The following is a 14096-nucleotide window of genomic DNA, read 5'->3' as shown; positions in this document are numbered from 1 at the left end:
GAGCTCAGTGAATCATATCCCAACGCTCCTAAAAGAAAGGCGCTGGGATATGTGTACGGATATTAACCAAATGTCCTTTTGTAAAGGTATCTTAAATACCTTTTTTGAATTTTTTCCACTAAAAGGGAATATTTGGCTATTCGGGGATTCCAAATTATAGATCCCGATTCAAGAATGCTACGAACTAAAGTGTCATAGAGGATGCAAATAACTAACGGATCGTCAAAGTGAAAGACATTCTTCATAACAAAGCCGAGCATCTTGGAAGATTTATCACAGACGTCGTGTATGTGTAGAGAGAACCTCCATTTGCTCTCGAAAGTGATTCCGAGATCTATAGTGGAAGTTTCTCTAGTCAAAATGTTACCACCGAGATGGTAGAAATAAGATGATGGTGAATGCGATCGAGAAAATGACACAGTATGGCACTTTCCGACACTTAAGGGCAGACGGTTAATGGAAGCTCATCTCCATAGAGAGTCAAATCACTTTGTAGAGAGAAGCAGTTCACAACAGATCGAATGCATTTATATAATTTTAAATCATCTGCGTACAGAAGAAAACTTGAATTTTTAATTGCCGTATTTATGTCATTAATAAATAACACAAAAAGCCGAGGTTCCAGATTGGATCCTTGAGGAACCCCCGAAGGGGTAAAATATTCTTTCGACAATCGGCCACCATAGGTTACAAACTGTCTACGATTGCTTAAATAACTCGAGAATAACCGAGTTAAATTATCTGAGCAATTTTTTAATAATAACCTATGACAAACTTTGTCAAAGGCTTTCTCAAAATCTGTATACACGACGTCTACTTGAATTCCCGCATCGAGAGAAGTTGTCACCGTTTTGGTGAACGACAGTGAAACGGGCAGGACGAAACCCGTGCTGTTGGTCTAACAAAACTTGTTGAAAGTGATTATAGATATATTTATGAATAATTATTTCAAATAATTTAGCAGGAGCTGACAACACTGCGACTGATCTATAATTGTTTATATATAATTTGTCACCCTTTTTATGAATAGGGGTGACTTTTGTGCATTTCCATAGATCAGGAAATTATGATGTGATGCAGTTTTGCTCTATGAGTTTATTTAATCTGAACCACTTTACTCCTCGGCGCAATCTCTCCAGTATTTTTCCTATACATACATATATCCATATTACGCTATCGAAGAAACATTTTATTATAAGCGGCTTTCGGCCACTGGCAGCTTTTTCAATTAAGCTGGGGTCGCTGCGGTCCGCCACCTCAGCGAGAAATATTTTTTTAACGCGCAAATAATTATTTACGCCGGTGCTGATTATATTTGTATACGCTTTGATTTCGGCCACAATGCGCTCGTTAGCGTTTAACTAATTAACGCGACACTTAATTCGGCTTTGTCAGCGCATAAAATTGGCATCGCTTTTTTTCGAGGCCGCGCATGAAAATTGCGTCAGTCTCGGATAGAGAAAGCGGTTATCCGACGCTGCGGTGACATAATATGTATTAATTCGGCCATCGAAAAGGGGAGCCCTTATCATATTTGAGGCGCCTCCTCGCTTTTACGGCCGCCGTCGTAAAATAAAGCCGTCTGCAGAATTGTCTCCATAAAAAGCGACGTTTTTCTAAATTATTTCGGCGCGCCTATTAAATTGCGCGGAAAAACCGCCAAGATTCGCCACGCGTGTACAACCGTAGCCATTATACAAACGCAGATTTATATCTATATGCATCAGCGACCCATAATAACGACTGGCCTCTCCACTTCGGTAATGAAGTCCGCTTACAAAATTATTGGTTCCCAACCCTTAGCGTTTACATTGCAAACCTCTAAGCCCCTCTAAAACTATTATCCAGTACCTCTACCCTATTATCAAGCTATGTTTAACGGCTAAAACTATTTTATTTCCATTTTACGTCCTATAGTCATAACGGTCGTCCATGTTGGACGTATTCAAACCTAAATTTAGCCATCCAAATATATATTGGCATGTCGCCTCAAGCTGATTAAGTGATACTGATTTGTTGAATTATTATTCTGGCGCTAGTGAAAGGAGAGCAAGATCTGGCCAATCTTATTTTCCCATCGTCTAAGGAGCCAATTATATTTGGCATTAAATCCCGTATATTTTATCAAACAAAAAACCTATGCACTTCTGTAAATATACATATTACAGATAGTTTTGCCAAATTACGTTTTATATAATTTAACCATAGAATGCCTTAGTTATGCATTTATTTTTAGGTACCGCTCCGAAATTTGATATTCAATTGCGTCAAACGCCATTATTTTTGCAAGCTAATTTTTGTCATAAATATTTTTTTTACTCTGGCGCGTTACTTAGTTTGAATAAGTAATTTATATAAAATTGAGCGATTCACAGCCGGAAAAAATCAAAATTCTTACACATTTTTATTCTTTGCGCTTGTATCGGATAAAAAGTTAATCGTCCATCGGATATGACAGCAGTGGGAATATTTACTGAAAAAACAAACACAGCGCAATATAATATATGTATGTATATAAAAGCGAAATATCATAATAATATAATAATAGTATATAATAAACCGAATATTATTATTTTTTTTATTAATTTTTAATAGATTATATATATATTCTGAAATACACTCGCTTCTAGCTTATAGTTGTTTCCGAGTAGCTGACATGTCACGTTTTAAAATGATAACTATGTTTCATAATATATTGAGCGCATTTTAACAATGCTGCATATTATCATTAAAGATATTTTTGTTCTCAAGCGTTTACGTGCTCGTTTAGTGCTAGATATAGAAAAGGCCTTTGACACAGTATAGCATGACAGACTAATATATAAGCTTTTGAAATACAGAACACTTTATTATATTATCCACAATTTAGCCATACCTGAAAAATCGAAGTTAAGCTAAAAAATAATATTTTGATACTACGTAAAATACTAAAAAGTGTACCTCAGGGAAGTATACTTGAGCCGTTCCTTTTCATTCTATGTATTATTAATATTTCAGTTTTACAAAATACTAAGCTATCATTGACTTAAGCCAATTCCAGTTAAACTACAAAAATCCCTTGTTAACTTTAAAAAATATTTTTTGCAATGGAGAACTATAATTAATCAAGATAAAACAGAAGTAATATTATTTTTCAGAAAAGGGATCAAAAGTTTGACATTCAGTATTTTATTGAATGACATGCATTTTTCTGGTCGAATTTAAGTAAAGGCGAACTCCCGCATCTGCCCCTCAAATGAAGTCTCTGTTTAGAATCCACGTCAAAAGTAATAAAATCGTGCCGTCGCAGAGGAATCTACCGTTCATAATATTATGACTTACAATGAGTGAGAATCGAATGAAGAAATAGGAGACTAAATTTTGACCAATAGGAAAGCGCAAAAAACAATTATCCTTCTCAGAAGGCAAAAATCCACGTCAAAAGCAATAAATCGTGCCGTCGCCGTCACAGTGGGAACTCTCGGTTATCAAGCGTTTATAAGCGACTTTTATAATAATATTACAAATGAAATGAGGAACATATAAACCAAATTTTGCCCAATAGGAAAGCGCCAAAAACAATTATCGCTTCTCAGAATGAAAAAAATCCACGTCAAAAGTAATTAAGCCGTCGCAGTGAGAACGCTCAGTTGTGTATCGTTCATATTAAGACTTTTTATGCCAATATCACGTCTTACAATAAGTGAAAATCAAATAAAGCGTCTAAACCGAATTTAGACCAATGTGAGAGCACAAAAAACAATTATCACTTCTCAGAAACCAAAAATCCACGGCAAAAGCAATGAAATCTGTTTAAATATACTTTGACCAATACTTTTATATTAAAAGTCAATATTAAAATCGGTATTTTTAAAACATATTGTAATATCCAACTACAAACTATGAAACAATATTTGAGATGCGACATATATATGTACTCTTTGTTCCGCTTACTTTTCCCTGAGAGATGAGTTGACTTAGTTAAAGTTTGAACTTGAACTAATGAAAGTTCTAAGACTATAATTACAAGTTGGGTTAGATTTTGGTTTGAACAGACGTTTCGCAACTATCAAATTGAGTTTCATAGACATTTTAGAGCAGCATATAATTATTCTAGCGACTATCAGTTAAACTACATTTTTGCTAGTAAAAAATATATTTACTAGTGAAAATATAACTTATAAAATACACATTTACTGTATTTTTTTAAATAGCATGTAAATAAATAATGATTGGTATGTAAATGTTTATATTACTTTAAATCGTATACTTTGACTATCATAAAAATATATCTACCGGTGGAAATGTTTTCCGATATGTTTTCACTGAAATAACATATGTTAAAAAATAGTTTTTTTCGTGTTTTCTTTGGGGGATAACCCGAAAATTTCTGGTTTAGAATATGGGACGGCAATTAAGCTTTTTTAGAAGCATTTATTTTAAATATTTGGATCATAGTGTGACTTAAATTCAACATATCATTGAACTACGATTAAAAGGGCTTGCCGCTATTGCGGCTATGAAATCAATATTTAATAAAAAAAAGGGCGCAAATAATAAAAAATTAAATCCTAGTCAATAAATAATTCATCAAAACTGTTCCCATTTACGCTCGTCTAGTGTGGAGGTTTTAATAATTTTAATGAAGTAATAATAATTGCAATAAACTTCAAGTTATGCAAAATAAAACTATAAAAATAATTTACAATACATTGTTTCATATCAACCTTGAAAAACTCATAACAAATATTTAATCACTAGCATTAAAGAACATTGTTATTATCAAACTGAAAAATACTTCAAAAGTATCATGCGAGACTATTCAATTCAACTAATCTCAAGATTCAGTGATTGAGAGAAATAAAACTTAAATTCAAATACAGATATAAAATGCCTGAGCACATATTGATTTGATGCATATCTATTGTAATATCATCAGTTTTAAAATTAAGAATCAATTTATTCTGCGGTTACAATTAGATACATTAAAATCATATACATATTACGGATACATTTACAAAAAAATAATAAGCATACTTGAAATATTAACTATAACAATTAAAATAATAGTATAAGTTGCGTATATAAATTGTTATTCTTAGTTAATTTTAGTGAATAATTAAAGGCTTGTAATGCAATATATTTCAATAAAAAAATTAAATTTTCTTACCATTCCATTAAATTTTTCTTACCATTTCTTATTTACCATTAATGTTTCTTTTAGTAGAAAAATCATATATATGTATGTCTTTGGTGCATTGAAAAGTATATTAACATATTTTTATAGCACTATTTTAAATAATCTGAAGTGGTTATAATTAAAATTTAGTTGTATGTATATAACAAATACTATGAGTATGTGCATAATAAATGTTTAATCTCGTCTGAAAAACAGTTACCGTAACACAAATTCTTGAATGCAAAAAAAGCATCATCAAAATGTAAGGTTAGTGTATTTGTTAACACCAAAGCGTTGTAATGCTCGCACATAAAATAATAGCTTTATCGTGAAATGAAAGCGGCGAGCTTTTTAAAATCGTGTGCAATTGCGTTTCGGAAATTCCATTATTTAACCTATTCGCATTAGTTTTAAAGTCATTAAATTAATATTTTAAATATGCTACCAATATCAACATAGAGAAAGAAACATGAATAAAATTAGGCTTTTGAGTCATAAGAGAACTTACAAAAATTAAGATGAAGGACTTTTTCGGAGGTAATTATGCTTTAAGTGAATTGAGAATAAATATCTAAATTGAGCCTTAATTGTGTATACTTCTATTTAATGTTGTTCTTGAATGAAAAACGAGACTTGTTTCTTTACTTTGAGAAGAACTTTCTCGTTTTGTCATCAGGTTCACGAGCGTTTAATTTTCATATGTTTTATTTTTATGCGACTTCCCAGTTTCCCCTAGAGTTGTCTGATAAATCGAGCCGTTGTTCAATGACCCTAAAACATTTCCATGCGAGTTTTTTCGCTAGTGGTGGTGATATTAATACGATCCAATATTTAATGCGGTATCTAGCGGCGCGCAACGCGTACAAAGCGCCCGGGCCCCGGGGATCTCTAATAACGTGTTCATACGCCGACGAAAATAATTAATTGCACCCCCCCAGAGGTCCCTCTTTTAAAAAGCAAACAGTCCCAGATTGCACCGGCATTGATTGGAAACGTCGGGGGATTGAATCACTTTTTTTTCTTTTTGCAAAATCAGTAATGAAAGCCTTTATTCCGAGTCGGTGCGTGCGGCCAGTGGCGTCTCGCGATCGATACTTTTTTATACATACATTACGCACGTTTTATATATGCGCAAAACGCCACGTTATTTGTCACAATCTACCTTGTTATGTTTTGATCAAATGCGACAAATAATAAATTGTAACATGAATGCGTATCAACATCAAAAACATATATCAAAAGATACTTGACAGATATTGTATGTTAAGAGTATTAAATATTCTCTCGTGTCTGTGTTTGTGCAATAACAAGTTATCTAAAGTATGCATATTGGACTTTGAGTAAAACGTGAATTATGAAGAGATGAGAAAACCTTTGAATATATTAGACAGCAAAGAAGACCAATCGGTCAATTATTGAGAAGCTGTCAATCTTGAGAATGACAGACTGTCGAAAATGCGCCTGAAGAGGATACTCTAGGTTTTTAGATTGGAATAAGACAATTTTAGGTGACTATTACTATAAGGTCTAAAACAGGGTTCTCAATCGAATATTCGTTAAAATTATCTCGAATGAAATTAAAAAAAATTGTATACTTGAGCAACATAGTTAATCATTTTTTTCTTTCAATATACACAAGTGACTAGTACTGTTCCAAAATTCATCCAAATACAATGCGAAACTCCAGTAGAGGGTAAAATACTTATTACTTATCAACTGACGGCAATTATAGAACATAAAAATAATGATAGGAAATGGAAGATCTCGTATGACTCATTTAAGTATAGCGCAGAGGCGGAAAGACACTATCAGGTGTATAGAAAACGACAGGACGGAGGAAGGTCTCGACCCTCGCTAATGGAAAGTTTGACGGATGTGTAGATGGTTATTTGAGTAATTAACCATAACTAGTTGTTCGTGGTTTTCGTAAATGCAAAACGAAAAAGAATTGTTTGCGTTGAACGACATGATCCACTTTTCACTAGAGTTCGCTTAAACGACGATTTACAATATTACTGACTTGGAAACTGACAGAGCGGAATAAAGAAAGCAACAATATATACGTCTATCGTAAGATGCGGGTTAGACCCGGACTTTGGAAGAGGGTAACAAAATCCCTGTGAACATTTGAACGAAGGGCGCCGAGTAAAATATTAGGGTTGACAATAAACGACGTCGACCCGCGGTGAATTGAGATGAACCATGAGAATGTTCTCAAGATGGATTTTAGAAAAGCACCGAAATATCGCTCGGAATAGCGGCGAGCACATAAACGATTTTGCGGTATTGTTTTCGACCGCAAAAAGGTGTAAAGAATGAAAATAAATTGCTGTATAAAAAAATATAGCTAAAAGGCATTATTAAATTGACGCGATCGGTAACTAGCTCTTTTATACAACTCTGATTTAATTGAATTGCTTTTGAAATAAAAGCTCGACTTTCGAGAAACAAGTACTTTTTTTTTGAGCTTTGCCGGTGCACTTAATTTTTATTTTATTATTTTTCACGAAGAGACTTCCTCTCGAGTAAAACACGGTTATAGTTTAATTAATAACAAGATTTTTCGTCGTATATAGATATATAATCGTATATACATATGTATATGTATGTGTTACAATGAATAATTATTTTATAGTAAAAATATATTTTCACTAGTATAAACATAATTTTACTGGGAAATATCAGTTTCACTGATATTGACCACCAAACATATAATTTAACTGATAGGAGCTAGTATAATTATATGTTGCTTTAAAATGTACATAAAACTCAATTTGCCAGTTGCGAATCGTCAATTTGCTGTTCAAACCCAAACATAACCTTAACGAACTAACCAAACCCAATTGGATTATATTCAAAATATGCTCAAAAACTATTTTTAGATTTTCTAAATTAACTAGAAATAATTGCATAGAAATTGAAAAATATTTTTTTAATAAATAATGCAACTTTCATTAAATAAAACTAAGTTAATAAATAATACATATCGATGGCTAGAGTACAAATTTATATTGATATTTTTTATACACATAATATTTTATTATTACAAATATATTTTCGCTATGATTTTATTGATTCCTGTAAATTTCCGGGAACCGATTTTTTTTGTCTCGCTTCCCGGGACATCAAAAAAGCTAAGACTTCAGAATAACTAGTGTTCCAACCACTTCCTCACCGTAAAGGCTTAGTTTAAATTTATAGATTAGTGTAGTGTTCCGTCGCAGGAAATACAATATCTGGGAAACCCTGAATCATTCACTGGGCGTGCTTATATTATTATCATAAAAAAATGCCTATTTAATTAAATATATTGGAAAAATAATAATTTTAGATTTTGCAACCAACCAGAGAACGAATTTAAAATTGAAATCCTTTACATGAATATATACTCACAATTAAGTCAACATCAACGGAAAGCGAGCGAATATTTTCAACGGCAAGAAAATTCCCAATAAAAATTAGAAATTAACTATTAAATTTGTCATTTAACATCTTTCAAAACGCCTTAGCAAAAATAAAATATGTATTCTTATTTTTATAATAAATAATCTATAAATTTACACTTTAAGCCATCGATATATAGTACCATTATTTATTTGTTATTTTTGTTTTCCTTTTACTATGCTTCATATTGTGTTCTTTTTTAAATTTAATAATAAATATTTTAGGTCTACTTATTATATTTCTCTAAATGTATACGCATTAAATTTATAATTTTAATGTAACAAATTGTAACCACAGAATTTTTACCTATGTAAATAACGTAAATTAATAAAAATAAAATCTTAATTAAATTAAAATATTAAAAAAACAACCAGCGACTGGCAAAATTATGCCCTCCCCCTCCCGAAAAATCTGCAATTAAGTTCCTGTAGCTGCAAAGCAGGTATAAAAATAGTAAGATGTCTAAACTGTTTTTACAAATTAAATGAAAATAATTTTGAACAATAATATTACCCATCTACGACAAGCTCAAAAAGATACGATCTCTACATCTAAGAGATAACAAGCAATTACAAATTCATATCAGATCACTCTTCGCGCGGTATGCGATCGTCGCACATATGATTTAATCAGTAATGAAAGTTTTTCGAAACATTTCAGTGAATTAACCACGTATTTATTACTATTAATATATCAAAATTGTACTCACGAAGCAGTCGTCCGGTTTGTAGGAGTTGGCTCTCATGTAGTAATGGTACCAGTGACTGGGTTTGCTGCAGTGAGGTGGAAGCGCCGGAGTCGGAGTCGCAGGCCTTGGAGGTAAGGCCTTTGCAGGGCTCTTGGAGAGGGCCCGAGATAACTGCTTCAGCTCGTCGGGTCCGGCCCTCCTGAGCGCCACCAACCCTAACGCCACTCTCTCCTGCGCTTCCCTCAGCAGCCCTCCTCTCGGTTCCGAGCGCCTTGAGGCCAGAGCTTCCTCAAGCGCCACCGCAACGTCTTGAAGCAGTGCTCTCAAATAGTCTTCTCTCGCTGCACTCAGACTCACGGCCTCCTCCGTCCTCTCCGCCTTCGCCTCCTCCTGTCGGATGAACTGCGAGTAGAGCAGGAAGGGGTCGTCCTGCAGTGAGTCGCGGGGCTCCGCCGGGGGTGCCTCTCCATCCCCAGGCTTTCTCTCCTCTGTCTCGGGGCCATCTTGAAAGTAGCGCGCCTCGCACGTCGAGTATATGGCATAGGGATCTTCAGAGCCGACTTCGGAGTGGATATCCTTGTCGGAGCCTCCGAGAGGTACTACTGGAGCGCTCACGGATCCTCCGCTCTGGCTACCGTATCCCGAAGAAGACGCCTTGGACCTGCCGGCGTCCTCTGCCTCGGAGTATATGGGGTTCAACCTAGAACGAAACAATTTTATAGACTGCGTGGAAATACCACTTAAATAATATTTATTTGCATTTAATAAAAATAGGTAGGTGTGTGATGACGCATTGGGGTAACTTGTTAAGTAATCACGGTCAGATTTGTAATAATTAAATAAAACATGTATGTTTCGTTGTTCACTTTTAAGAGATGGAGGCAAAAATCCACCCTCGGCTTAAGGTCGTTATAAATGTATGAATGTGTGTGTGTGTGTGTATAAATATTTGTTGATTACCTCGCGAGCGAAGACGTCCCCCCAGGCCAGCCCTGCATGGCAGCCCCCCCTTCCGCCGCATGCCCTGCCGCCTCTCAAGCTCCTGAAACTCCAAACAGGTCATAAATCATGAAAACTTTTTTGCACCCGCTGTACAAAGTGGCCGATGCATAATAGCTAGATAATATTCGAGCTCATTGTTAGCTGGAAAAACTTTTGCCGCATTCTTCGTTTCCGACTCTTTTTTAAAACAAAGTACGCACTCGTCTTGCGACAATTCTCTACGGTCCATTGTTCGGCGAAAGATTTCTCAACTGCGACCTAAAATACTTCAATATATGTGCATACGTAAACGGTACGTTCATAGTTCAAGAACCACTGGAAATGAATATGATACATTTTTTTAACTTGACATTTTAATAATATATATTTATATAAAACGCAACGAGAAATAACTACTCATAATTTTGACTATAAAAAAAATTTAACAAAACTTTTTATTTTTTATATGGCAATGATTTAATTTTTTTGATTATTTTAAGTTAAATTTTATGTTTTAGTAAATCTATTGCTCCATTGTTTTGCTTTATGCTACAGTCTAACTTTATATTTTTTAGCTCGTACGAGTAACTTATCTGAGCCAAAACTTTAAAACATAAAGATCGACTTTTCTAAAACAGGGGACTATAATTTTTTTTTCGAAATTAGTTTAAAATTACATATATATCTATTTTTATAATAAAATCTAGTGCAATCACATTGCATTTTTTGCACCTATCTTAATTTTTTTATTAGTTTTAATTATTATGTATGCTTTAAGAATAAAATAAAATGATGTAGTAAAGAGAAGTTTAATGTTAATAAATAAAAAATAATTTGTTGTCAGAGTGTTTAATAAAATTAGGAATTGATCTTTATACAAAAATTAGAAGAGGTATCGGAGGTCCGAATTTATATAATAGTGATTTTAGAATAATATGTATAAATAAATTTGAAGCCAAAATTTATTTAAATAAAAGATATTTGTGTTTTAAATATTGTAAAATATTATATATACATGTTTTTTCTGCTATACTTTATTCGCTGCTCATTAAAACATTACCATACGCTATTGTCACAAAGTTTTAAATGTTTTGTTTCGTCATCGTGACATGAAGTTTCACTATCACGCAAAAACGCGTCAACGGACCTTAGTGTATTATTTGTACTAGCGGATGAAAGGCGTCGATACGAGCAATTATTTCTGATTTAAATTAAATTAAAGACAATGTTTTTTTGGAAGAGGTTAGTATTTATAGTTTATTCTGATGCAAAATGTGAAAAGCAAACTTGTCAAACTCTAACCATGTCAACACAGATCTAAGCAATATTTTATATTTTAGACAAGATTTTTAATTTAAATAAATAGGTGCTTTAAATATGTGTGTATATAAGCCATTATTATGCATTGGGTTAAATTGTTATATTATATTTTAATGAGCAACAATTGGCTATGAGAATATTTTAAGATAAGAATATAATTATTTTAATACATTAGTAAATCTTTAGTACCATTTATCATCCATATTGGTAATAAAATTATATGTTATTTTATATATAATTTTTTATTTATAAAATAAAAAAATATGAATAGCTTTACATATTATATATATTTAGTTAATGTGTATATATTATATAGTATTTTTCTAGGATGTTTTAAGTACAGTTATGAAGTATTGATTTTTTAATAATCACTATTTTCAAATAAGATGGCGGATGAAGCTGACTAGCAAACTTTAATTAATATTTAATTTAAACTTTTGCTATCCCAGATATGTAAGTATATACTATATGACAATAAAATTAGCTCATTATTAGAGAAGTTTTAATAGCAGATATGTACGACCTAGTTCGATTTTAATTTTTATATCAAAATATATTTCAAGTTTCGACATTTTACTATGAAATTTTAGTCATAATTTAATTTATCGATTATACAACATTTTTTAATTTTTTCTAGAAGCTATAAATCTATATTTTTTTAATAGCTGCAATTTTTAAATACAATTTTTAAGATGATCATAAAAATTTGATTAAAAATACGCCAGTAAATGTAGTCACAAAAATCGTTATATCCCACATATATGTATATCAAGGGCGGGCGGTGACATACTTTCCCTCTCGCTCGCTTGCGAGAGTGAGTGAGAGATAAGGGCATGCGGACCGCAGACTTTTATATATATTATTTATTTTTATACATAAATATAAAAATAAATATATTATTTGTTTAGTTAATTGGGATTTCTACTATGTAACGTTTTTTATTTTTGTGTTTTTTTTTATATATTTTTTTGAATAGCCGCTATAAAGATCATAAAACTAGGACAGTAATTGTTTTTACAAAAATCGTTTAATCCTACATATACAAAGTATTCGTATGTATTGTATGTATTATACATATTACATACGATATGTACATGATCAAAAAAATATATATGAAATTTTATATTTTTTTAGATTATATTTTTAAAACATATTTTAACTTTTTGCCAGTAGATATTTTATAGAGCCGCTGTTTTGCAAAAATAATTCAATTAGAGTATTTTTTATGTATTGTACCCTTAGAAAAACAGTTATTTTTAATTTTTATTAAAAACGTTTTAATTGTGTCACTAAACTACCGCATCAATGCCATTTTTTCAATCTATATATTTTTATTTATATTAACTGCTATTTTGAAACAATATGCTTGATTAGGTTAACGAATTAAGCTCTAAGATAATAATATTCATATTACAAGAAAAAGTTAATGTTTATGTCAAAAAACGTGTTTTTTAAAACATCAATAAAAACAATTGTTAATTAATATTTGTTTTATCGCTTAACTTTATGATAAACATTTTTAAATTTAATATAATATATATAATATTCTAAATTTATTTTAAGGAACAAACGATTTTTGGTATATACTGCCATTTTGAAACAAGATTAGGGGTCAAGAAGGATACCGAACTTAACGTCTATTTTTAGAACTAGTTTGCTCTCGATTAACTTGAAACTATGGCAGTTATCGTGAAAATCTACTTTAAATGAGTGAGTTTATAGTTCATTAAAATCAGTCACAAAAATAAAATCCGTCTATAGAAAAAAAAACTAATTAATTAATTTATGCATAAATTCTCCTAAGATCAGCATATAAATATAGTTAATAAATCTTGCTGTTCAGTGTTATCTAATTAGCAGATATACGATTCAAAGTATTATTTAAATAAAATACCCGAATAAAGTATAATAAATATTCGCGAAATTTAAATATTGGAATAATAAAAATACATCTTTCTAAACTTTTAAATAAACAAACGCCTTTTAGTGTTGATTTATATACATAAAAGATAACGACTTTCTTTGTTGAAAATTGTTTTTAAAGAGATAAAAAGAGTCAAATAAAAAAGTCTGGGGCGGTTATATTTTATGACAGTCGAAATATTTAAACACAGGTGTTATATCTGACCCGGGTATTTTCTTTTCCACTTTATTTTTTTACCCTCGCATATAAAAAAATAAGTATTTGATAAGTCAGATTTTAAGCAATTAATTAAGATACAAGTATTAGTTAATCATGAATAGTGCCTAAATAGACACGTTACCTCTAAATTTGCAATTTAAAAAATTGTATTCTTATCAGATGCATATATTAATAATTGATTATTATTCGACGTTTATTACAACGTCAATACTATTTATGACCGTACGCAACTACTGACTAGTGTTTTGCGTATTGTGAATAATATTTCGGTTAACGATCTAAGAACAAATACAAAACATGATTACGGTTTCGTGTTACAACACTTTTAACAAGTTTATACAGAGAGAGAGAGAGAGCCGGAG

The 14096-nt window shown here is 31.7% G+C and overlaps 1 protein-coding gene across 1 annotated transcript in view; it reads right to left on the bottom strand.

Moving 5' to 3' along the window:
* LOC148230266 (uncharacterized) overlaps positions 1-14096 on the bottom strand; it is a 75095-nt gene that overhangs the window by 42579 nt on the left and 18420 nt on the right. The window contains exons 2-3 of the mRNA XM_088195944.1: positions 10251-10332; positions 9312-9990 (exon numbers count right to left, since the gene is read on the bottom strand). Of these exons, the coding sequence (XP_088052070.1) occupies positions 9312-9990; positions 10251-10288 (717 nt within the window). The 5' untranslated portion in view covers positions 10289-10332. The remainder of the gene's footprint in view (positions 1-9311; positions 9991-10250; positions 10333-14096) is intronic.

Source organism: Plectrocnemia conspersa, unplaced genomic scaffold (genome assembly GCF_051122295.1).
Source record: "Plectrocnemia conspersa isolate PC_06_02 unplaced genomic scaffold, ASM5112229v1 ptg000010l, whole genome shotgun sequence".
Taxonomy (NCBI): domain Eukaryota; kingdom Metazoa; phylum Arthropoda; class Insecta; order Trichoptera; family Polycentropodidae; genus Plectrocnemia; species Plectrocnemia conspersa.
This window is presented reverse-complemented; position numbering and strand designations above follow the sequence as displayed.